Genomic DNA, 26,421 nt, shown 5'->3' on the forward strand with positions numbered 1-26,421 from the left:
CTTCAGCCCTGCTAGAGGCTACCTGGGGGAGCTTTGTTTGTGTGTACATCATAGGTGCTGCTACTCGCTACTAGCAGCACTTATCCCTACAGCCCTGCTAAAGTCTACCTGGGGGAGCTTTGTCTGTGTGTACATCATAGGCGGTGCCACTCGCTACTAGCAGCACTTGCCCCTACAGCCCTGCTAGAGGCTACCTGGGGGAGCTTTGTGTGTCCGTCACCAAAATCCGTGACCATTTATTGTCGTGTCGCCAAAATAAAAATAACAACAACAACAAATTGGACACAAAATTTACACCGCGAAAAAACCACCCCACACAAATCACCAACACTGTGTCACCGCCATCCGTGACGTCAGTTAGCGTCATCGCTCGTGAGTGACGTCAGTGAGCGTCATCGCTCGTGAGTGACGTCAGTGCCACAAAAGCCAAGATGGAAGCACGAAGAATTGAACGGAAATTGGAGATTAAAGTCGATCCACAAAACGTTTCCCTTCAAGGCAAAGAAGAAGATTTATAATATATTATATATAGACACTCTATATATAAAAAAATACACATCTCCATATATATAAAAGGCAAAGTTGTGATTATGTGTGTCTGTTCAAAATGTTTTGCGTACTTCCCGACATGCAACAAACTTGAAATTTGCCATGTGGGTATTTTCCAGACTCTACACCATGCAAACATTATAAAAATACACTATTGTGTTTTTTTGGGGGGGGGGGGGGGGGGGTGGAGCTCAATAATGCAGAGATTTTTTGCACGGCAAGTGAGCTGTGACGTCACATCTGTCACGTGACTGGTGCATTGTAGTGTAGCGGGTAGCGCTACGCCGCGCTACGAACCCGGCGACCCGAGATCGATTCCCGCTCACGGCCACCACCGCTGACGATTATTTTAACCGGGCCTCCCCTAGGTCGACTCAGCCTCAAACGAGCAACTGCTGTGATGTGTGAACATCGCCACTAGGGGGGGACAAAGGCGGCCGGGTGTGGTGAATCCAAGTCCCGGGCGAAAGCCGCGTTAGTACAGCTAGTTATATATTTTATAGTAAAATGGTAACTGAAAGAAAAAATAAACGTTTCATTCGTGGTCATCCCGTCTTTCATTCTCCCCTCCCAAGAGCGACAGCGATCGCGGTAGCTGTAGGCTTGGTCGTAGCTGGCTGTCTATCTCGCTGGCTAGCGGCAACTTGCCTATCTGGCTAGATAGTTAGCAGGTGGGCTGGCTATATATTGAGCTGGCTGGATGGCTTGCTAGCCGGCTATCTGGCTAGCCAGCGAGTTGGTGAGTGAGTTGTGAGTTGGTGAGTGTACTGGTGAGTTGGTGAGTGAGTTGGTGAGTTGTGAGTTGGTGAGTGTACCGGTGAGTTGGGGAGTGAGTTGGCGAGTTGGTGAGTGTACTGGTGAGTTGGTGAGTGAGTTGGTGAGCGAGTTGGTGAGTGAGTTGTGAGTTGGTGAGTGTACTGGTGAGTTGGTGAGTTGTGAGTTGGTGAGTCTACCGGTGAGTTGGTGAGTGAGTTGGCGAGTTGGTGAGCGAGTTGGTGAGTGTACTGGTGAGTTGGTGAGTGAGTTGGTGAGCGAGTTGGTGAGTGAGTTGGTGAGTGTACTGGTGAGTTGGTGAGTGAGTTGGTGAGTGATATTGTAGCTGACTGGCTGGCTAGCTGACTGACTATCTGATTGGATAGTTAGCTGGTGGGCTGGCTATCTGGCTATCTGGCCATCTGGCTATCTGGCTATCTGGTTATCTGGCTATCTGGTTATCCGGCTATCTGGTTATCTGTCTATCCGGTTATCTGGTTATCTGGCTGGGAGCAGAGCCAGAGGCGCGTCTCCGTCGTCAGTAAGGGAGGTTCCCCTCGATCCAGGCGAGGGATTTCCACACGCGCCCGTAGGCGGCCGGCTGGGTTGCGTTTGCGCAGTCGGCACGGCGGCTGTCGATGCCCGTCAGGTACCACCTCCTGTCCGTGCCCAGGCAGAAGACGCCACCGCCCTGGCCCAGCTGGGGAAGGCGGAAAGGCGGAGTGGTGATTGACGTTGATGATGTTTCAAGCACCCAAGTGGGACACCCTTTGTGTGTGCGTGTGTGTCTATATGTTTGTGTGTGTCTGTATATGTTTGTGTGTGTACATGGCCTGGCACAAGTGTCGTGGGGACGTCACCGCCACTTAGTGGAGAATGGCGGTTGTTGATGTTGTGTATATGTGTGTGTGTCTGTATGTGTATGTGTGTATGTATGTATAGTAGGGAGTGGTAGTGTAGCGGTTAGCGCGCTGCGCTATGAACCTGGCGACCCGGGTTCGATTCCCGCTCACGGCTAACACCAGTGACGATTATCTGAACCGGTCCAGGGCCTCCCCTAGGTCGACTCAGCCTTAAATGAGTACCTGGTGTGGTGTGTAAACATCGCCACTAGGGAGACAAAGGCGGTCGGGCGTGGTGCTGGCCACCCACCCCCTCGTGTACCGTTCCGGCCTTCATAGGTGCTCGCTAACAGCACTTGCCCCTACAGTCTGTTCAGGCTATACGGGGGATCTTTGTCTTTGTATGTATAGTGTAGTGTGCAGTGTAGTGTATAGTGTAGTAGTGTATAGTGTAGTGTATAGTGTAGTGTGTAGTGTAGTGTATAGTGTAGTGTATAATGTAGTGTGTAGTGTAGTGTAGTGTGTAGTGTAGTGTATAGTGTAGTGTATAGTGTAGTGTAATGTGTAGTGTATAGTATAGTGTATAGTGTAGTGTGTAGTGTAGTGAAGTAGTGTATAGTGTAGTGTAGTGTATAGTGTAGTAGTGTATAGTATATAGTGTAGTGTATAGTGTAGTGTTGCATCACCTGACAGCTACTGGCCCATCCCTGACGCTTGGCTGCACATATCTTCATGCCGCGGCTGAAGTTGCCCCACGCCTGCGTGCACAGTGACTCGTTCACCAGGCGCACGTTGCCCTCAGCGGCGGGGGCCGACACAGAGCCTGGGGGGTGGGGGGGGGGGAGAGATGACGATGATGATGTCACAGGCGTAGATGATGATGATCTCACAGGCGTACAGGCCGTGACATCATCGGCATTGTCGCTAATGTTATTGTAATGATTGTGGTATCATTACTGTGTGCGCACGTAAGATGTCACTGTGCCGGGAGCGTTACTTCCATGTGGGTCTACACACACACATGACGTCATCCCGGCTGGAGGCGGGAATGACGTCAGGGCCGGTGCTGGACACGTGACCGGATCCCAGTGGGGGCCGGGGGTCCAGGGGGACCTCAGGGGGGCACGTGGACAGCAGTGGGGGCTTCGAGAGGGTGCTCGAAGGGAGGCGTGGCCGGGGTGGGGCGCGTTGGACCGCCATTTTGTACGCGCGTGGGAAACCGCGGAGATGTTCGCGCGTTGGGCCGCCATTTTGTACGCGCGCGGGAAACCACGGAGATGTTCGCGCGTTGGGACGCCATTTTGTATGCGCGCGGGAAACCGCGGAGATGTTCGCGCGTTGGGCCGCCATTTTGTATGCGCGCGGGAAACCGCGGAGAAAGTTTGCGCGTTTGGCCGCCATTTTGTACGTGCGCGGGAAACCGCGGAGATGTTCGCGTGTTGGGCCGCCATTTTGTACGCGCGCGGGAAACCAGGGAGATGTTCGCGTGTTAGGACGCTATTTTGTACGCGCGCGGGAAACCGCAGAAATGTTCGCGCGTTGGGCCGCCATTTTGTACGTGCGCGGGAAACCGCGGAGATGTTCGCGCGTTGGGCCGCCATTTTGCACGCGCGCGGGAAACCGCGGAGATGTTCGCGCGTTGGGCCGCCATTTTGTACGCGCGCGGGAAACCGCGGAGATGTTCGCGTGTTGGGCCGCCATTTTGTACGCGCGCGGGAAACCGCGGAGATGTTCGCGCTTTGGGCCGCCATTTTGTACGCGCGCGGGAAACCGCGGAGATGTTCGCGCGTTGGGCCGCCATTTTGTACGCGCGCGGGAAACCGCGGAGATGTTCGCGCGTTGGGCCGCCATTTTGTACACGCGTGGGAAACCGCGGAGATGTTCGCGCGTTGGGACCTCGGGGGGCACGTGGACAGCAGTGGCCGGGGTGGGGCCCGGGCACGTCGAGGCCCATATAAGCAGCCGCCTCAGGAGGTTCGAGGCTGTTCCTGCGAAGAATGAAGACGCCTCGTGAAGATGCCAAGAAGAGAAGGCCGACAGTGAGCGGACCTGCCAGCAGCCACCTGGATGGGTCACGCTGGAGTAACTAAGAGACAAGTGTGTGTGTTAGCTAGGGAAGGTCGGTGGTCACCACCCTATGTGTAGAGTAAGAGTAACTGTTGAGTAACCGTTGTGTTCATTAATAAATGAGTGTTGCCTCCCAATAAGTGTGTGCGCCTAAATTGAACCCATTACATTATCACCAATAATTTCACACACATACACTAAATGACCTATTCCAGTACATTAGATATACACTATACAATACGTGTACATATTATAACGCCCTAGCTATACACTATACACTACATGACGTACCCTAATGTACTAGCTGTACACTATACACTACATGACGTACCCTAATGTACTAGCTGTACACTATACACTACATGACGTACACTAACGTACTAGCTATACACTATACACTAAATGACGTACACTAACGCACTAGCTATACACTACACACTACGTGACGTACACTAACGTACTAGCTATACACTATACACTACATGACGTACCCTAACGTACTAGCTATACACTACACACTACATGACGTACACTAACATACTAGCTACACACTATACACTACGTGACATACACTAACGTACTAGCTATACACTACACACTACATGACGTACACTAACGTACTAGCTATACACTACACACTACATGACGTACACTAACGTACTAGCTATACACTACACACTACATGACGTACACTAACGTACTAGCTATACACGATACACTACATGACATACACTAACGTACTAGCTATACACTACATGACGTACACTAACGTACCAGCTATACACTACACACTACATGACGTACACTAATATACGAGCTATACACTATACTCTACGCACCATCGCTGCGCCGCAAGCCCAGCGCCTGGCAGCTGCGTCCCAGCAGGGGGCTCTGCTCGTGCCGCGAGGGCAGGCACACCGCCTGCACGGCCGGCCCCAAAGTCGCCGGCCGGCCCAGCCGCAGCATGGCGACGTCGTGGGCGCCCGTCGCTGCGGAGAACTTGGGGTCGACCAAGATGGCCGTCACGTCCAGACTGCTCGCCAGAGGCCGTGGTGCAGCTCCAGCTGTAGTTGCCGGGGCTGAACGGACGTGCAGGCGCGTACACACACACACACACACGTATATACACACGTACATACACACACGCATATACACACACACTCGTACATGCACACACGCACAGACACACACATACACACACGCACATACATACACACACATACAGACACGCGTACATACACACACGCACATACACACGTACATACACACATGTACATACACACACACGCTTACACACATGCAAAAACACACGTACACGAGTGCGAAAGTTGGTTGGTGGTCTGGCATGTACGCTCATGAGTAGGGAATTAGTGCGCGTATTCAGTAACTCGCGAATATGTAAAAAACTCGCGAAATCCAGAACACGCGCGCGCCTATAGCGAGGGATTAATGAACACACATTTAGTAACTCGATAATTCAGAACTGTCACACTGAGCAAGTGATTAACACATTTAGTAACTCGCGAAATCCCGAACTCGAGGTGGCCACTAGGTGACAACAACTCTCGGGGCCGCCGTGTCGAGGCCCAGGGGCTGACCTCTCCAGCAGGCAGCTCGCCGCGGTCACCACCCACGAGTCGGACAGGAGGGAGCCGAGGCACTGCAGCTGGTCCGTCTGTCTCGTGACGGTCACCTGCCAGGGCCAGGCGCTCAGGACGGACGCGTTGGCGACGCCGCAGCCTTGCGGGAGGGTGGCGGAGATCGCGTCGACAGGAGGGGTGCGGTGGGTGGGTGTGGTGAGTGGGGTTGGTAGGTGGGTGGAGTATGTGAGTGGGTGTGAGTGGATGAGTGGGTAGATGGGTGGGTATGTGGGTGGGTGGGTGGGTATTTCAGTGGGTGAGTAGGTGGTTGGGTGGGGTGGGTGGGTATGTGAGTGGGTGAGTATTTGAGTGGGTGAGTGGGTGAGTGAATGGGGTGGGTGGGTATGTGAGTGGGTGAGTATTTGAGTGGGTGAGTGGGTGGGTATGTGAGTGGGTGGGTTTGTGAGTAGGTGGGGTTGGTGGGTGGGTATGTGAGTGGGTGAGTGGGTGGGTAGGGTGGGTGGGTATGTGAGTGGGTGGGTTTGTGAGTAGGTGAGGTTGGTGGGTGGGTATGTGAGTGGGTGGGTAGGGTGGGTGGGTATGTGAGTGGGTGGGTTTGTGAGTGGGTGGGTGGGGTGGGTGGGTATGTGTGTGGGTGGGTGTGGTGGGTGAGTATGTGAGTGGGTGAGTGGGTTGGTGGGGTGGGTGGGTATGTGAGTGGGTGGGTGGGTTTGTGAGTGGGTGGGTTTGTGAGTGGGTTAGTGGGTGGTGGGGTGTGTGGGTATGTGAGTGGGTGAATAGGTGGGTGGGTTTGTGAGTGGGTCGGTATGTGAGTGGGTGAGTAGGTGGGGTTGGTGGGTGGGGTTTGTGGATGGGTATGTGTGAGGGTGAGTGAGTGAGTGGGGTTGATGGGTGGGTGGGTGTTTTTAACGCATTGAGCTCTGCCCACCCGTCTGTTGAAACGGGAGGGTCACGATCCCGTCCGCTTTCATTATAATTTGCCCCTCTCCCGTTCTGACGAAGTGCGTCATTACGTCATTTCGTCATCAAAACGATTCGGCAAAAATGGAAGTGAAATCACGTCATCGGTACGATCCCGACCCTGACAATGCCTGCTGCTGCTGTGGGTCTCTATGGGTCTCTATAGGTCTTTGTGGGTCTCTATGGGTCTCTGTGGGTCTCTATGGGTCTTTGTGGGTCTGTATGGGTCTCTATGGGTCTCTATGGATCTCGATGGGTCTTTATGGGTCTCTATGGTTCTCTGTTGGTCTCTATGGGTCTGTATGGGCCTCTGTGGGCCTTTATGTGTATGAATGTACACGCTATGGTGATGATGATATCAGCAACATTGTTGAGCTTCGATCATTTGTGACGGTCAGATCGCTATTGGAACAACAGCCACGTAGCATACCTCATTGGGGCCTCACGTGCTACAAATAAAACACAGCTGATACATTCTTCTTCGCATTATATTTCCAAGTTTACTATGTTTGTTTTCCCATTCATTTGTACCTGATGATGGTTGCTCGTGTTGCAATAGAAATGTCGTATTCTGTTATTATTTAATTTAATCTCTTTCAATGTAACTTTACCGACAGAACCAAAGACTAATTCCTGCAGTCACGAAAGCTTCGAATCTAGTTTCATAGCTGAAACGTGTCGAGGAACGCGGCTTTGGGTTCAAGTGAGGTGCACTCGCCGCTGTTGCGACGTACTCACTTTTCGAGACCTTAATGTGATTAATTGTTTCAAAGTTCACGACGACTCCGTCCCCTGTATAATAAACAACAACAACAACAAACAAACAAAGTTAGTTAACTTCCTTTAACAAACTCGAGGTGCGAGTTTCGGGTAAGTTTCGATAGCAGTGCGAAGCGTGGGAGGGGGGGCGGCACTGCGGGAGATGTGTAAGATTTGTGATGCTGAGTAAAATTTGCGTGAGATTTGTGACGCTGAGTAAGATTTGTGTAAGATTTGTGACACTGCATAAGATTTGTGTGAGATTTGTGTAAGATTTGTGACACTGCATAAGATCTGTATAAGATTTGTGTAAGATTTGTGTAAGATTTGTGACTCTGCGTAAGATTTGTGTGAGATTTGTGATGCTGTGTAAGAGTGTAAGATTTATGTTGCTGTGTAAGATTTGTGTAAGATTTGTGATGCTGCATAAGATTTGTGTAATATTTGTGTTGCTGAGTAATATTTGTGTAAGATTTGTGACGCTGCGTAAGACATGGAGGGCGATGAGGGTGACGCGTGTCTGGTCGCCATTGCAGATGTATGACTGTCCTCATGAAGGACACGAATCAAGTTTCACAAAGCCCCGGTGCTCAGCTGTTGTGGAGGTCGCCTCACTCCTCCCGAGGACAGACGACAACCTCCCTAACGTCATTAGTGTTGTTGTTGTGATCATTGTTGTTGTCGTCTATTTAGTTGAATCTGTCTGTCCCACCCCACAACACCCGCTCCCTCGCAGAGGAGAAGGGGAACAGGACTGACCCCCTCTCCCCCCCCGGGTCGACACCTCCCAAGGACCCCCCCACCCCCCCCCCCCTGTGGCCTCACCTTGAAGCCCCCGAAGAGAGTCGAGCACGAGGTGGAGTCTGTTGGAGGACGAGCGCAGGCCGGGCGGTCTCACAACGCTGCCGCAGAACGCGCCCAGCGAGTCGCCGTTGTCGTCGTAGACGGTCAGCGACTCGTTCACGCAGTTGGGGTCTGACGACAAACTGCGGTGGTGGGAGAGTGAGGGAGTGTAGTGTAGCATGTACGAGTTTGTGTGGTGTGTAGTGTTGCACGTATAGAAGTGCATAGTCGTGTATAGTGTAGTGTATAGCAATGCCGTGTATAGTATATAGTACACATAGGTACACACACAGGTGCACACACGTACTGTCGCGTATAGTCGAGTGTATTGTATAATGCAGCATAGTCGTGTACAGTGTGCAGCGCATGCCTGAACTTTTAACACGGCCCTACGTGTACCGTTGACCAAAGCAAAAGCTTTGGTCAATGGCCGCTGGAATGTGGAGCGCAAACAACGGACCCCCCCCACCGCCCCTCCTCAATCGAGATCTCACTTGAACTGCTGGAACCTCAGCTTGACCTCGTATCTGGGGTCCACCTGGACGGTCCACCGGCACAGGGCGCTCCTCTCGCCGGCCGCGGAGAAGTTGGACGACGACAGCGATCCCTGGCCTCCGACGAGCGTCTCCCTGCACGGTGACCCCACTGGTGGTGGTGGAGGGTTATGACACGTGATGCAGGTTTTATTTGTGGGGGGGGGGGGGGGGTTAGATCGTGTGAATATATATATGCTGTGTCGTTAAACAATGCCCCCCCCCAGCGCAACAACGCTGAACGACGACGAACGTGGCGGTTGGCGGGAGCCTCGGCCCTTTTGCGAGTCCCGCCAGAGTCTCGCCGCCTCGTTAGGCGAGGGGGGGCCTCGCAGCGTTATCGCAGCAAGACAAACAAACAAATAGACAAAAAACTCACCCCTGTAAAACGCGCTGAAGTTGCCGGCGATTCCTCTCGTGCCGTACGTGGCCCTTATGGACAAGGTGTTGGAGGACGAGATGATGGGAGCCGGGACGCCATCGTGGCCGTACTTCCCCAGGAGCGGCGAGTCCACGGACGGTCCGTCATAGATGTAGACGACCTCGGCGCCCGTCTGCAGACTTCACAGACACGGACAGCGGAGAGCTGCTGCTGTGATACGCCCGGACGGTGACATTGTCCCGGCACTGGTCGCCTTTTGGCGTTGTCCTCTGGTCTTACGCCGTTTGAGACTAGGCTCTAAAGAAAGCTGTTTCTGGTGTTGTGGACCAATCAGTTTCAAAGACAATGTATCATCCTATACTACCAGAGCATATTTCAGTTTGCATGTTCACCAGAAGTATACGTGGTTAATGCAGTGACATGATTCCTTGCAAAAGGTTTCTGTTTGGTGTTTTAACATCTTAACGCAATTGTTTTATTGCCAGAAAGGGTAAAACCTATTCTTACGTTGAGCAGAGCTCTCGTTACGGCCGCGAACGCTTCAAAACCACAAAACTTTTTGACATTACGAATAAAAGATGGCCTCTGGAATAAAAGATGTCCGCCGAAATCAAAGATGTCCGCTACCAAAAAAAGTGGTGGCCATATATATTTGTATTTTTACTCTCGGTATGTATGTTGTACGTGAAAGTTTGTCCTATAGCAATGCGGCAGTTGCGTTTCTTGAAGAACACCGCATTGTAATGGCCTCTGGAATAAAAGATGTCCGCCGAAATCAAGGATGTCCGCCACCAAAAAAAGTGGTGGCCAAATATACTTGTATTCTTAGGTTTTTTTTTCGGTAAAGTAACGTAAGTAAAAAATTAAAATTAATAAAAGTAAAATAAAAAATACAATAAAAATCACGACGTTTCGGAGGCAACACAAGTCTCTGTCATCAGGTGGGCCTCACTTGAGGCCTCACTTGATAAAGCAAATCTAGCTGTGATGGTCCCACCTGATGACGGAGACTTGTGTTGCCTCCGAAAAGTCGTGATTTTTATTTCATTTTTACTTTACTTCATCAATTTTAATTTTAATTTTTTATCTACGTGACTTTACCAAAGGAAAAAAAAACCTAAGATTATGAATCCTTGCAATCACGAAAGCTTCAAATGTAGAATGTTGTACTTGACAGTTTGTCCTATGATAATGCGGCAGTTGCGTTTCTTGAAGAACACCGCGTTGTAATGAATAATATAGGGTAAAGCACAGCCCACGACAACTAGTGAGTTGCATATGAAGGCCGAATAGAGATTGAGGTGCATGCGAAGCATTGAGAAGCATCCAGCAGCATCCAAGTGGAGTGGTGATGATGCTCCGCCAAGGCATCCTAACGACCGCTTGTCCCCACCTCGCTCGACGTAGTTCCGTCAGCTCGATCGCGTTTATATATCCAATTCGCATCCGCGTTCTAAAAAACTTGTTCCGTAATCCATTCATGTCCGATTCGAGTCATGAAAACTGAGCATTATAGGAGAACAGGCTACATGTGTGGATTTACAATGCACTTTACTCTCCAACAAACCGGTGGGCTGAAGTAGTAACTAACTGGAGCGTTGTTTACGTGACAAACCTTGCTGGCTGTGTCGGTGGTGGAGGTTATGATGTATTTATACTTCCATAATACAGTTTTTTTTGGGGTTAGATCGCTTAAATATATACAAGTGTCGTTAAACCCGCTGCCACCCGACACAGCCAATGAGTAAAGTTTGCCATATAAACACAACATGCCCGTTTGTCACTTGTACATCACACCGGTATGTTGAAGAGCCATGCCACAACATTCACAATTTGAGTACGACGTTTAGCCAGTAATTACAACTAGCTTCATAGGGCGACAGCCAGATTTGTAAATTTACGCTATAAACTAAACACTCCACAACACACTACACTATACACTGCACTATACACTACACTATACACTACACCACCCACTAGTGCTCTACTAGTAACGAATTGGTCATGTTCTGTTTACGTGACACGAAACCTTACTAATTGGTTGTGTCAGGTGGTGGCGATATAACCCCAAAAAAACCTCTGTCATGGATGATATCGGTGGCGAAAGCCTACTAGGTGTGAAACCGACGTTCGTACTTACGCGCTCTAACCCCAAAAACAACCTCTAGCATGAGCACACGTGTACGTTGAACCTCCATCGCCGTCGTACGAAGGCCATCCATACTCATCGGCGGAGCGGACTCTAGTAGCCCGAAAGCGGGTCATGATACGGGGGTAAACCTGGAGGCCAGAGCGAGTGCACCTATCCCCCCCCCCACCCCCCCGCACCAATTACCTGAACGTCTGAAAGCGAAGGATCACGGCCGTCCCCACGGCGCCGGTGATGGTCCAGAGGCAGTCGCCGACATTGGGTCTCGCGAGTAAATCGGCGAACTGGATGGTGCCGCTCGCGGCGTCGGGGTTCACGCGACAGACGCCGCCTAGAGCATCGCGGGACACTCTTTAGTTACAGACTTTCACTAAACATATCATAAAATGGTGGAGGCGTCAAAATCTCCGAGAGATTTATTGAAGCAGGCATCAGAGTCGCCAAGAGATTACTATATACTTCACTGTACACTACACTACTATACACTACACTGTAGACTACACTACTGTACACTACACTACTATACACTACACTGCACACTACACTACACTATACACTACACTATACACTACACTACTATACACTACACTACTATACACTACACTACTATACACTAAACTACTATACACTACTACACACTCCACTGTAGACTACACTACTATACACGACACTATTATACACTACACTACTATACACTACACTACTATACACTACACTGTAAACTACACTATACACATCACTGCTATACACTACACTATACACTTCACTACTTTCCACTACACTATACACTACACTACCATACACTACACTATACACTATACTACTATACACTACACTATTATACACTAAACTACTATACGCTACACTACTATACATTATACTACTATACTACTACACACTACACTACTATACACTACATTACTATACACTACACTACTTTATGCTACACTACTATACACTATACTACTATACACCACACTACTATACACTACTATACACTATACTACTACACTACTATACACTACACTACTATACACCACACTACTATACACTATACTACTATACACCACACTATTATACACTATACTACTATTTGCTAGACTACTATACGCTACACTACTATACACCACACTACTATACACTACACTACTATACACTATACTACTATACGCTACACTACTATACTACTATACACCACACTACTAAACACTATACTACTATAAGCTACACTAATAAACACTATACTACTATACACCACACTACTATACACTACGCTACAGAGGGAGAGAGGGACGGGCTCTGGGTGTGGTTTGGTCGTGCGGGAGAGGCGACGGGAACATCGCGTGGGTCAGAGGGTGGCGAGAGATGCAAGTTAATGGAAAGGGGGTCGAGAGGAAGAAAGGCAGAAGAGGTGGGTGCGATGTGGTGGGTGCGATGTGGTGGGTGCGATGTGGTGGGTGCGATGTGGTGGGTGCGATGTGGTGGTGAGATGTAGTGGTGAGATGTGGTGGGTGCGATGTGGTGGGTGCGATGTGGTGGGTGCGATGTGGTGGGTACGATGTGGTTGTGCGATGTGGTGGGTGCGATGTGGTGGGTGCGATGTGGTGGGTGCGATGGGATCGTGGTGACCCAAGGAGCGGAAAGAGAGATGGCCCAGGAACAGGGCGGCGTGGTGGTTCGCAAGGAGAGCGGAGGAACGCCCCCACGTGGAGTGGGACAAACGCATGGAGGAAGAGGAAGGAGTCTGTTGGTCTCTGTGGAAGTCCATGGGTATCTGTACATCTCTGGGTCTCTTTGTATGTCCGTGGGTCTCTTTGGGTGTCTATGGGTATCTGTACGAGTCTGTAGGTCTCTGTAGAAGTCCATGGGTATCTGTACATCTCTGGGTCTCTATGTAGGTCCGTTGGTCTCTATGGGAGTCCGTGGTTATCTGTATACTTCTGGGCCTCTGTGTGAGTACGTGGGTATCAGTAGGGTCCATTAAATACTCAAGCCAAGTGGACGAGTCACAGCGGGCGCCGCCTCTACCCACAACTTCCGTTGGGCACAGACTCAGCCCATCCACCAGGGGGGGGAGGGCGGTAATGGCACAGGCATTGTGACGTAATCACACTGCAGCCAATCAAATTTGGGCGAGGTCACAAATGGGGAGGGGCGTGGTGAGGGTGGTAGTGGGGGTTGTAATGGCGTCGTGTATGGAATAATAGCAGCAGTAGAAGTTAGATTTGCGATGCTCCAAGTCTGGCTGATCTTGGAACAGATGCTCAGCGTTTAGTTACCTCTTAGGTTGCCGTAGCTGAGGACGTAACCAAATGAATCATAGTCTCCCACCCCGTAGAGGTAGAGCCCGAACGGCTGAGTCGCGTGTTCCACCCAGAACTGCTGATTCCCACTTCCCAGGTTCAGCTCCCCGGCCACGAATTGGAGGTCGTTTGTCCGGACCCACTGGATCTTATCGCACAGTGGCTCGTTGTTGATGACGATCCCACATTTGTCTGCATCCTTGGCGATCACGATTAACATGTTTATAAAATCTGGTTGAGTCGCAAACAGGTACTTGTTTGAGAACTTGCTGGTCGGTATGATGTTCATCTGGAAGGGGTCCATGTAATACCCTAGAACCGGATACCCTCCCTGGCATATGTACATGACCCCTACGTTTACAGACGAGTTAATAGACAAAGTCTGGTTTGCATATACAGGTACGCTGATGCGACCATAATTGGTCAACGTGTAGGTTGTTAAACTCCCACCAACACTGACATTGACACTAACGTTCGTGTTTATAGGCGAGGTGATTATGACGCTGTCGTCTGTTGACTTCATGGACACAGGGAAGACCAGGTAAGAGGAGCCCCACGTCGGTACTGGCAAAAGCTGCTCTGTCACAAAATTGCAGGCTGTGTGGACAGCGATGCACAAATCTCCACTGAACACGGCCACAGGTTGACTCGAAAATACCCTGGTCCCAGTCAGAGAGGATCCTTGGAACTGCACGACTTCGTTCTCTTGCAGAGTGATGTTCAGTTCGTTCGAGTACGTCACACCGTTGAATGTAACACTGCTGCTCAAAATCATCTGCACCGTCATGTTGTTGTAGGGACTGACTATCGCGAATTCGTTAATTGCCGAACGACCAGACACAGGAGCGACTACGTAATATTCTATTCCCAGCTCCTGCTCAGGGATCATCATGAATCCATCGGTAGTTGAAAGTCGTTTGGACATGCCCCACACTGAGATGTCACTGTCAGAACGAACGGACACGACCTTGTTGGTGACAATGCCATTCCCTGCAATCATTGCCGTTACCGGGATGGATACATTGCCGATGGAGAAGGGAGGCAGGAGGACAGCCTGTGAGAAGTTCACCGCGGGGACCGAGACGGTGACCTGAGCGTTGCTGTCGTAGCTGGCGAAGTCCACCACAAGCGCGTCGATCCCGTCTGCGGAGTTCTGCATAAATGTGCCGAAGAACTGACGTCCCACACTGCTCCCGGCTCCGTTCCCTGCAAGCGGTGACGACAACATCAGTGCAAGTGAAAGAGCTAAACTTTTGAGAATAAGGCCACGAGATCGACAGTAAAAATCACCCTTCATGGTGGTCGTTAAAGGAGGACGTGAATAAAAAACTTCTTGAAGCGACAAATAAAATGCGTCGTTCGCTTTTAGCGGGGTTTTGTTTTTCGACGTAGGCGTTGTTAACGTTTGACGCATGAAGCGATCACATCGCCACGGTGGCCACTTCGCTGAGCCACTATCGTTTGCGATTGAAAATAAGGCCACAAGGACGACCTATATATAAAAAAAAAACAATTCCGCGCTTTACACGTCAATGAGCTGGAATTTATATTTATAAAAAAGAAACGCTTAAAGTAAATAAACACTTTGAGCGCAAATTAGCGGTTAAAGTGTGCGTGGTTAATGCAGACTTCACTCCTTGCCAAAGGTATCACACCTATTGGGCGTTTGAACATCTTAACACACCTCTTGTTTTGCTATTGCCAAAGAAAAGTATAAAAACCAAAACTTATTTTTCTGTAGGTTTGATACGAGAACGAACGAAAAGTTCCCATAGGTAGAGGACTTCGTATTACACAAACGCCCTATCCACAGGTAAGCCTGCACCGGCTACAGCAGCAAGCTGGAGCCACCCGTGCCTGTCTCATCTCGGAGTGGCCTCACCACAGGGAGAGAGAGAGAGGCGCAGACTCCAAATATACAGCAGCAGGCATCGTCAAGGTCGAGATCGAACCCGCGACCTCCTGCATACAGGGCGAGGTAGTTAACATCTCACCCCCTTTAAACAAATACAAAACAAGTGAACAAACTCGTCCCCACGGTTCAAGTCTGCGCCGGCTACTGCAGCAGCAGCATCGTTAGAATCAGCAAGGCAGAGCCACCCCGTGCCAGTTTCTCAGCGACCAAATCGCGTCTGACGCGGAAAGAGCGCAAGCGGCAGCAGAATTCCATGGGCGCACGCGGTAGGGCGTGGTGTCGCGAGCCGGCCCCCGTAAAGAAATTCTCTCCACCCCCCCCCCACGGCCGCGGAAGTTGAGGCGCATATAATGTGAGACCCGTCGAAGGTTCGAGCGTGTGGGGAACAAGGAAGCGAGCGCGGCGGGGGTTGCTGGGCGGGGTGCGCGCGATGAAACGGACGATGCTTGGGGCGGGGAGAGGTGGGGGGGGAGAGATCCGTCGACGATAGCCTGGGGGTGGGGAGGGGTGGGGGGTTGAGATGCCTCGTGCTCGATGCGGGTTAGGAGGAAGAAGGGGATGCAGGAGGCATTTGGGAACGGCGTCGCGTTCAGCGACGGGGGGGAGGAGGACGGGGAAAAAACCGCGTTAGCTTTGACGCGCCGGGAACGTTTTCGTGAGCAAATATTATCAATGGTGTCGTTTTATTTTTAGTAAGGTTTAGTGTCACTAAACAGAACGTGACCAATTCGTTACTAGTAGAGCACTAGTGTGTAGTGTAATGTGTAGTGTAATATATAGTGCTTAATATCGATTATAGTGTAGCGTGTAGTGTAGTACATAAGTACAGCACACCGGTGTGTTGGAGAGTAAATCCATAAATGTCTCGTTAAACAACGCCACCACCCGACACAGCCAATCAGTAAGGTTTAGTGGCACGTAAACAGAACGTGCCAATTCGTACTAGTACATCACTAGTGTGTAGTGTAATGTATAGTGTAGTGTATAGTGTAGTGTATAGTGTAGTAGTGTATAGTGTAGTAGTGTATAGTGTAGTGTATAGTGTAGTGTATAGTTTAGTGTATCGTGTAGTAAATTAATACACTACTAACTGCTGTGTCGGAGTTAAAATCCACAATGTTTACCATCGGAGTTCAGCGTTTCGCCAGTAATTACAATCAGCTTCATTAGGTGGTGGCGAGTTTAATGGTACATTTGTATTTACGCGATCTAACTCTAAACGCGTTTAGCGAAAAATGCAATTTCAGCCTAGTTTCACCATGGGTCTCTATGTTTGTATGGGTCTCTGGGTCTTTGGGGGTATGGATGGGAGTCTGTGAGTATCTGTACATCTATGGGTCTCCGTGCGAGGCCAAAATGTGAGAAGCCGCTGGCAACGCATGCCAGTTTCTCAATTAAATACTCAAACCACGTGGACGATTCACAGCAGACGCCGCCTCTGCCCAAACCACAACTTCAGTTGCTTTAAGACGTGGGCTTTCGCGACCAATATCATCCACAATGGAGGTTTTTTGGGTTATATCGCGTATTGTAAATGTTGTGGATCTGCAACACCGGTGTGCTGTCCTAGTGACGAATTGGACACGTTCTGTTTCCGTGACAACCCTTACTAGTTGGCTGTGTCGGGTGGGGGCGGATTTTAACGACACTTTTATATATTTACGCGATCTAAACAAAAAAAAAAATCTATTATGGAGAACTTCAGTTGTGCACAGACTCAGCCCATCCACCAGGGGGTAGGGACTGTAATGGCACATGCGTGTGACGCCATTGCACCGCGGTTACCAGGAAGCCAATCAAATGTGAGCGAGGTCACAATTGAGGAGGGGCATTCGCGAGGGTGGTGGTGGGGGTTGTAATGGCGTCGTGTATGATAGTGGAATAATAGTAGTAGTAGTAGACGTTAGATTTGCGATGCCACAAATCTGGCTGATCTTGGTACAAATCCTCAGCGTTTAGTTACCTCTTAGGTTGCCGTAGCTGAGGACGTAGCCAAATGAATCCGAGTATGCCGCCCCGTAGAGGTAGAGCCCGAACGGCTGAGTCGCGTGTTCCACCCGGAACTGCTGATTTCCAAGTCCCAGGTTCAGCTCCCCGGCCACGAACTGGAGGTCGTTTGTCCGGACCCACTGGATCTTATCACACAGTGCCTCGTTGTTGATGATGATCCCACATTTGTCTGCATCCTTGGCGATCACGATCAACATGTTTGTAAAATTTGGTTGAGTCGCAAACAAGTACTTGTTAGATAACTTGCTGGTCGGTATGATGTTCATCTGGAATGGGTCCATGAAATTCTCTGGAGACAGATTACCACCCTGGCACATGTACATGACCCCTACGTTTGCAGATGAGTTTATAGACAAAGTCTGGTTTGCATATACAGGTACGCTGATGAGACCGTAATTGGTCAACGTGTAGGTTGTTAAACTCCCAGCGACACTGACATTGACACTGACGCTCTCGCTTGTAGGTGAGGTGATTATGACGCTGTCGTCTGTAGACTTGATGGACACAGGGAAGACCAGGTAAGAGGAGCCCCACTGCGATACTGGCAAAAGCTGCTCTGTTACAAAATTGCAATTAGTATGAACAGAGTTGCACCGATCTCCACTGAACACGGCCACAGGTTGACTCGAAAGTATCCTTGTCCCAGTCAGAGATAATTTTTGGAACTGCACGACTTGGTTCTCTTGCAGAGTGATGTTCAGTTCGTTGGAGTACGTTAAACCGTTGAATGTAACACTGCTGCTCAAAATAATCTGCACCGTCACGTTGTTGTAGGGACTGACTATCGCGAATTCGTTCACGCTACCTAAACCACCAGGCACAGGAGCGACTACGTAATATTCTATTCCCAGCTCCTGCTCAGGGATCATCATGAATCCATCAGTAGTTCTAGTTTTTCTAGATACGCCCCAGACTGAGATGTCACTGTCTGAATGAACGGACACGACCTTGTTGGTGACGATGCTGTTCTCTGCGATCTCTGCCGTTACCGGGATGGATACATTGCCGACGGAGAAGGGAGGCAGGAGGACGGATTGCGAGAAGTTCACCGCGGGGACCGAGACGGTGACCTGAGCGCTGCTGTCGTAGCTGGCGAAGTCCACCACAAGCGCTTCGACTCCCACCTCGTAGTTCTGCATAAATGCGCCGAAGAACTGACGTCCCACACTGCTCCCGGCTCCATTCCCTGCAAGCCGTGATGACAACATCAGTGCAAGCGAAAAAGGTAAACTTTTGAGAATAAGGCCACGAGATCGACAGTAAAAATGGCCCTTCATGGTGGTCGTTAAGCAGGAGGGGAAGAAAAAAATGCTTAGCGGCATTTTATTTTTCGATGTAGGTTTTGTTATAGCTTAACGCATAAAGCGATCACATCATAAATGGTAGCCACTTCAGGGAGCCGCTATCATTTGCGATTTAGAATAACGCCACGAGGGCGACCGATAAAAATAAAAACAATTCCTTGCTTTACACGGCCATAAGCGGAGATTAGAAAGAAAAAAACACTTAATGTGAAAAAACACTTGATTTGAAGCTTTCGTGACTGCAGGAATCTATACTCTTAGGTTCTTTTGGAAAAATCACGTAGGTATAAAATAAATAAATCACGACGTTTCGGGCGCAACACAAGCGTCCGTCATCAGGTGGGAAAGCATGGTCTGCTGCTGAGGCAGACTGTTTCAAAAGGTTTGAAATGAGTGTACGAGAGGATGGGTACAAATTGAGCAATCATTGGAAGGACGTTATTAACCAGGTAAAGTCTTAACTGACTGTGATGTTTCCATCATACCTGCCTATATCAGCTGTTATTTCGACTCTCTGTGTCTCTCTCTCTATGCCTCTCTCATGCTCACATGTCCGTTGCATTGCACTCTCTTGTCTTTGGATTGCACTCTCATGCTCACAGGCCCTTTGGATTACACCCGTTGGGTTGCACTCCCTCGTCTAGGAGGCCACTCTCCTATCTTACAGCTACATGCTAATTTCTCACATTAACATCACTAGCCCCGGCCACTTCTTTATGACCCTTGGGCTACACCCATTTCAAACCTTTTCAAACAGTCTGCCTCAGCAGCAGGCCATGCTTTCCCACCTGATGACGGACGCTTGTGTTGCGCCCAAAACGTCGTGATTTATTTTATATTATATCTACGTGACTTTACCGAAAGAACCAAAGAGTAAGTGAAAAAACACTTTCAGCGCAAATGAGCGCTTAAAGTGTGCGTTGGGTAATGCAGACTTCACTCCTTGCAAAAGGTATCACACCTATTGGGCATTTGGACATCTTAACACATCTCTTGTTTTGCTATTGCCAGAGAAAAGGAATAAAACACAATCTTATTTTTCCGCAGCTTTCATACTGGACGAAGGAAAAGTTCCCACAGGTAGATGACTTCGTCAGTTTAATACGTGTTAAACTGACTAACCTCTATGGGGAGGATACTTTTCTTAAAACCAGAAAATTGGAGAAGCTCCGCATTAAGCGGATGAAATTGATATATTCATTGGCGTTCCTCAAAAGGTGCAGAGATTCTAAGGTAATACCAAACGCAGTTAAAATAACACATCACATAAAGTCTTCTAAAGCTAACCAAATACTACACAAAGCTAGCGAATTATTATTAATAAAGAGAATACAACACAATCTTCCGACATTCTGGAATCGCTAAAGCAGTTACACTTAGATATAGATATAAGCAATAATGTATCCATGCATTATTGGAATATAATCGATACCATAACACAACAATCGACTGATAATGTGTTTAATGTAACAAAAACTAGCCTAAGTAATAAATTCTCTAGACTTCATAATAAACAAATCCCTACTAAAAACGAACAATTTTAAAACAGAACCGTAATGAACTTGACTAACACTGTTTTAACCAGTGACATGATTTCTATCCTTTCTAAAGGCCTTAACTTTGCCGTTACCCCACGCACATTTCCAGTGGATGAGATAATTGCTGAGGTAGAATCAGCAGTAAGACTCCTTCCACATAATGAGGCAGAGATGACTAGACACGAGGTTGCCAAAATAATTGAGAATAGTAAAGTACCAAAAGTAAATACTAGCTCGAACGAAGCAAAAGCCTTAAGAGAGCTTCGTCTAAATAAAGATATTTAAATCATGGCAGTTGATAAGGGTCGCACTACTGTAGTGATGTCACGAGCCGATTCTGATAATAAAATTAAAGATGTACTAGAGGGAAGTAACCTACATTAAAATTAAACGAGATCCAACTAATATTGAGCAACGTAAGACTACTGCTATAATTGCAAATTCATCAATCCCGAAGAATGAGCAATTCCAAATTAAGCCAAGGATTTCAAACCCACCCAGACTGTATGGGCTACCAAATATTCATAAAATCGGCATCCCATTACGACCCATAGTCAGTACAATTGGCTCTGCCACATATAAATTTGAAAAATATATAACTAAACAAATACAGCCCTACATCGGTAGGACATCTTCATTCATAAGAAATTCAGAACATCTTGTGAATGTGATTGAAGATATTAAACTTAACCCTAATTATATTTTGGTGAGTGTTGATGTGATTTCGCTATTCACTAAGGTTACAGTGAGCGAGTCGCTTAAATTACTTGAAACACTGGTAAAGAATACAGGTTTACCAAAAGATATTCCGAAACTCGCTGACCATTGTTTAAATAACACTTACTTCTTATGGAGAGGTGATTTATTTAAACAAAGGGAAGGCGCAGCAATGGGCTTTCCTTTATCTCCTGCTATAGCAAATCTGTACATCGAAAACTTTGAAACAAGAGCACTTGCCTCGAGCACATTAAAACCATCCTTTTGGTTAAGATATGTGGATGACACCTTGGTTGTCTGGCCACATGGTAAAGATACACTTAACGATTTTCTAAATCATCTCAATGCACAAAACTCGGCCATCCAGTTTACCATGGAAATGGAGGTGAATAACACTACCGTTCCTGGATATTTTACTTGGACATGGCCTAAATGGCAAAAATAACACACAGCGTTTACAGAAAGCAAACGCACACTGATGCCTATCTGAATGCAGATACGCATCATTACCCAGCTCAGAAATCCTCTCTTATCAAGACGCTCATACATCGGGCTAAAACAGTGTCAGATGGTGAAAGTCTAGTGAGAGAGATGAAACATGTTAAAGAAGCATTACGACAGAATGGCTACAATAATGCTCAAACTAACAGAGCACTAAATGCCAAATCACGATCGCAAAGCAACACTGCTGAAAGCGATCAGATTGTTAAAACAATTATAATACCATTTATCTCAGGAGTAACTGACAAATTAGCCCGGGTTTTGCAAAAGCAAAACATTACAGTAAGATTTGGTACAGTACACACAATTCAAAAACTAGTAACGTGCACTAAAGACGAATACCTAAATTATCAACAGCAGGTGGATTAATTGTTTATGTGGCAGATGCTATATTGGACAGACGGGGCGTAACATCAGTGTAAGACTAAAATAACACCAAAGAAATATATCTCAAACACAACTGTCGGCAGTGGCAGAACATACTTGCCAACAGGGACACGCAATTGATTATATAACGTTGAAGTATTGTGTAAAACTAGTTACTACTGGCCAAGACTAATGAGAGAATCCATTGAAATTGAGAGAAACAGAAATAACTTTAATCGCTCTGACAGCTACAGGCTTAGTGTGGCCTGGAAGCGTATTATTAAATAATACATATTACAATTCCTTATAGGGGAAACACACACTAATTAACTGATTACTAACGTAGCATATAATTGCAATAACACACATTACAACTGATTACTCGTCTACAACTCACATCGTAACAATTGACTGATTATACTCTTTGGTTTTTTAGGTAAAGTCATGTAGGTAAAACAATAAATAAAATAAAATAAATGAAAACAACTCAATTAAATCACGACGTTTCGGAGGCAACACAATTTAGTTATTTTCATTTATTTTATTTTATTAATTGTTTTACTTACGTGACTTTACCGAAAAAATCAGAGTATGAATCCTTGCAGTCACGAAAGCTTCAAATCTAGAATTGAATGATTACCAATCTAGTATATAATTACAATACCCCCCTCTCTGCCTCAAATCGTTGCATCTGATGAGTTAAATGATGCTGCTCTATATAAGACCGGGAGACACAGCAGAGCCCCTCACCAGTCTGGCGAATTGCCCGATGATGCTGGATGCAATTACCAGCGAAACGCCGTACTCAAAATAAAAAATGTGGTTTCACTCTTCAACACACCGGTGGGCTAAAGCAGTGAACTATTTGTCTTTTGTCAACGTGACACTTTTTTGCTGATTGGCCGTGTCGGGTGGTGGAGGGTTACGACACATTTATAAATAACGCGATCTAACCCAAAAACGTTGATTATGAAGAGGACTTCGTGTTAGAGGCACGCCCCGTCCACGGGTAAGCCTGCGCCGGCTACAGCAGCAAGCCAGAGCCACCCGTGCCCCGTTCCAGTCTCAACTCCTAGTGGCCTCACCACAGGGAGAGAGACAAAAACAGACGCAGACTCCAAATCTACAGCGGCAGGCATCGATGAGGTCGGGATCGAACCCACGACCTCCTGTATACCATGCGAGGTAGTTAACATCTCCTAGCCACCGTGATGATGATGAAAGAAAGAAATACAGACTCCAAATACACAGCGGTAGGCATCGTCAAGTTCGGGATCGGACCCCTGAAACCTCCTGTATACCAGGCGAGGTAGTTAACATCTCACCACAGGGACAGAGAGAGACACGCAGACTCGAAATATACAGCGGCAGGCATCGTCAAGGTCGGGATCGAACCCACAACTTCCTCAACACCAGGCGAGATAGTTAACATCTCACTCCCTTTAAACAAACACAAAACAAGTGAACAGACTCGTCCCACGGTTCAAGCCTGCGCCGGCTACAGCAGCAGCAGCAAGGCAGAGCCACCGCGTGCCAGTTTCCCAGCGACCAAATCGCGTCCGATGCAGAAAGTGCGCAAGCGGTGGTGGAATTCCACGGTAGGGCGTGGCCACGCCGTGACCACCACTTGACTTCCACGTAGCAACGTTGTGACCTCTACGTGACCACCACGTGACCACACCGTGACCACCACGTGACCACCAAGTCGTGACCACCACGTGACCACCACGTGACCACACCGTGACCACCACTTGACCACCACGTGGCCACACCGTGACCACCACGTGACCACCAAGTCGTGACTACCACGTGACCACCACGTGACCACCACGTGACCACACCGTGACCACCACGTGACCACCACGTGACCACACCGTGACCACACCGTGACCACCACGTGACCACCACGTGACCACACCGTGACCACCACGTGACCACACCGTGACCACCAAGTCGTGACCACCACGTGACCACCACGTGACCACACCGTGACCACCAAGTCGTGACCACCACGTGACCACCACGTGACCACACCGTGACCACCACGTGACCACCGAGTCGTGACCACCACGTGACCACCACGTGACCACCACGTGACCACACCGTGACCACCACGTGACCACCACGTGACCACACCGTGACCACACCGTGACCACCACGTGACCACCACGTGACCACACCGTGACCACCACGTGACCACACCGTGACCACCAAGTCGTGACCACCACGTGACCACCACGTGACCACACCGTGACCACCAAGTCGTGACCACCACGTGACCACCACGTGACCACACCGTGACCACCACGTGACCACACCGTGACCACCAAGGCGTGACCACCACGTGACCACCACGTGACCACACCGTGACCACCACGTGACCACCGAGTCGTGACCACCACGTGACCACCACGTGACCACACCGTGACCACCACGTGACCACCGAGTCGTGACCACCACTTGACCACCACGTGGCCACACCGTGACCACCACGTGACCACACCGTGACCACCACGTGACCACCAAGTCGTGACCACCACGTGACTACCACGTGGTGGTCACGAATCCAGTATATACTACACACTCCACTATACACTGCAAATATCCCCCGTGTAGCCTTAACAGACTGTAGGGGCAAGTGCTGTTAGCGAGCATCTATGAAGGCCGGCACGGCACACGAGGGGGTGGGTGGCCAGCAACACGCCCGGCCGCCTTTGTCTCCCCAGTGGCGATGTTTACTGCACACTGCACCAGGTACTGATTTTAGGCTGAGTCGACCTAGGGGAGGCCCAGGACCGGTTCAGATAATCATCACTGGCGTTGGTCGTGAGCGGGAATCGAACCCGGGTCGCCAGGTTCATAGCGCAGCGTAGCGCTGACCGCTACACTACCGCTCCCCACACTATACAAGACACGTACTCTGCTATACACTACACTATACACTACTCACAATAAGCTGTGCACTATACACACCCACAGATTCCCATAGAAACACAGACTCATAGACCACCAGAGTCCCACAGAGAAACATAGAACCATATAAACCCACAGAGACTCGTAGACCTACAGTACCCACAGAGACCCATAGAGACTCATATAACCACAGAGACCCACAGAGAATAATTGAACCACAGAGATCCATAAAGTCTCATAGAACCACAGAGACCCACACAGACCTACAGAGACCCACATAAAGCCACAGAAACCCACAAAAAACCCATAGAGACCCACACAGACCCAGAGACACACAGAAACCCATTGAGACCCACACAGATCCACAGAGACCCAGAGAGACCCCCACAGAGACCCACTGAAACCCACAGAGACCCACACAGAGACCCACACAGAGACCAACACAGAGACTCATCCGATCGTTCCAAGAAACCGGCCCCTTAAACTCACCGATTTGCAGGGCCAACACCGCCACCACCACCACCACCACGACCGGCAGAGGCATTGTTCCTTACCCTCTAAATTCGAATTGTCATCGATCTTCTTCTGAAACAAAACCAATTATTCGCATGTATATGTGTGTATGTTGTATTATCTAATTGTTTTGTGTGTGTGTGTGGTTTAAAGCTCCTGTTTTGTGTTTTTTTCCCTTCCTCCTTGCTCCTTGCTTCGAGAGCAGCGGCGCAAGAATTTCACTCTTCGAGACCTCCGTCAGCCGCACGAGCTGCGGGTGCGGGTGTTCGTGCGAGGGTTCCTGACGTGTGTTCATTTATATACTGACACACAGACACACACAGACACACACACACAGACGCACACACACAGTCACGCGAGCTGCCCCCTGGTGGTGATGATGGTGGTGGTGGTATTTCAAGAATGCTTTCACAAACCCACACGCTCTTGAGCGGTGTCTAGCGAGATGTTGACTACCTCGCCTGGTATGCAGGAGGTCCGTGGGTTCGATCCTGACCATGAAGACCAAGGTGTCTAGCGAGATGTTGACTACCTCGCCTGGTATGCAGGAGGTCCGTGGGTTCGATCCTGACCATGAAGACCAAGGTGTCTAGCGAAATGTTGACTACCTCGCCTGGTCTACAGGAGATCGGTGTGTTTGATCCTGACCCTGATGATGCCTGCTGCTGCTGTATATTTTGAGTCTGCGTCTCTCTCTCATCATAATCACGGTGGCTATGTAATGTTGGCTACCTCGCCTGGTGTGCAGGAAGTCGTGGGTTCGATCCCAACCCTGGGAAATGTTAATTACCTCGCTTGGTCTACAGGAGGTCGTGGGTTCGATCCCGATCCTGACGATGCCTTCTGCTGTATATTTAGAGTCTGCGTCTCTCTCTTTCTATCATCATCATCACGGTGGCTATG

General features: G+C 48.9%; 1 protein-coding gene across 1 annotated transcript; it reads right to left on the reverse strand.

Moving 5' to 3' along the window:
* Positions 1–204: 204 nt before the first annotated feature.
* Positions 205–25,777, reverse strand: LOC133361939 (uncharacterized). Its single transcript, XM_061580913.1, has 12 exons — positions 25,495–25,777; positions 17,620–18,852; positions 13,718–14,947; positions 11,625–11,769; positions 9,287–9,468; positions 8,869–9,019; positions 8,357–8,517; positions 7,511–7,564; positions 5,810–5,951; positions 5,051–5,290; positions 2,831–2,967; positions 205–2,002 (listed from the first exon to the last, which is right to left on the reverse strand). The coding sequence occupies exons 1-11, from the start codon at positions 25,547–25,549 to the stop codon at positions 2,943–2,945; spliced, it is 3,618 nt and encodes a 1,205-aa protein (XP_061436897.1). The 5' UTR covers positions 25,550–25,777; the 3' UTR covers positions 205–2,002; positions 2,831–2,942.
* Positions 25,778–26,421: the final 644 nt, after the last annotated feature.

This window comes from Lethenteron reissneri, unplaced genomic scaffold (assembly GCF_015708825.2).
Source record: "Lethenteron reissneri isolate LAM-NWPU_2019-01 unplaced genomic scaffold, ASM1570882v1 scaffold_130, whole genome shotgun sequence".
Classification (NCBI taxonomy): Eukaryota; Metazoa; Chordata; class Hyperoartia; order Petromyzontiformes; family Petromyzontidae; genus Lethenteron; species Lethenteron reissneri.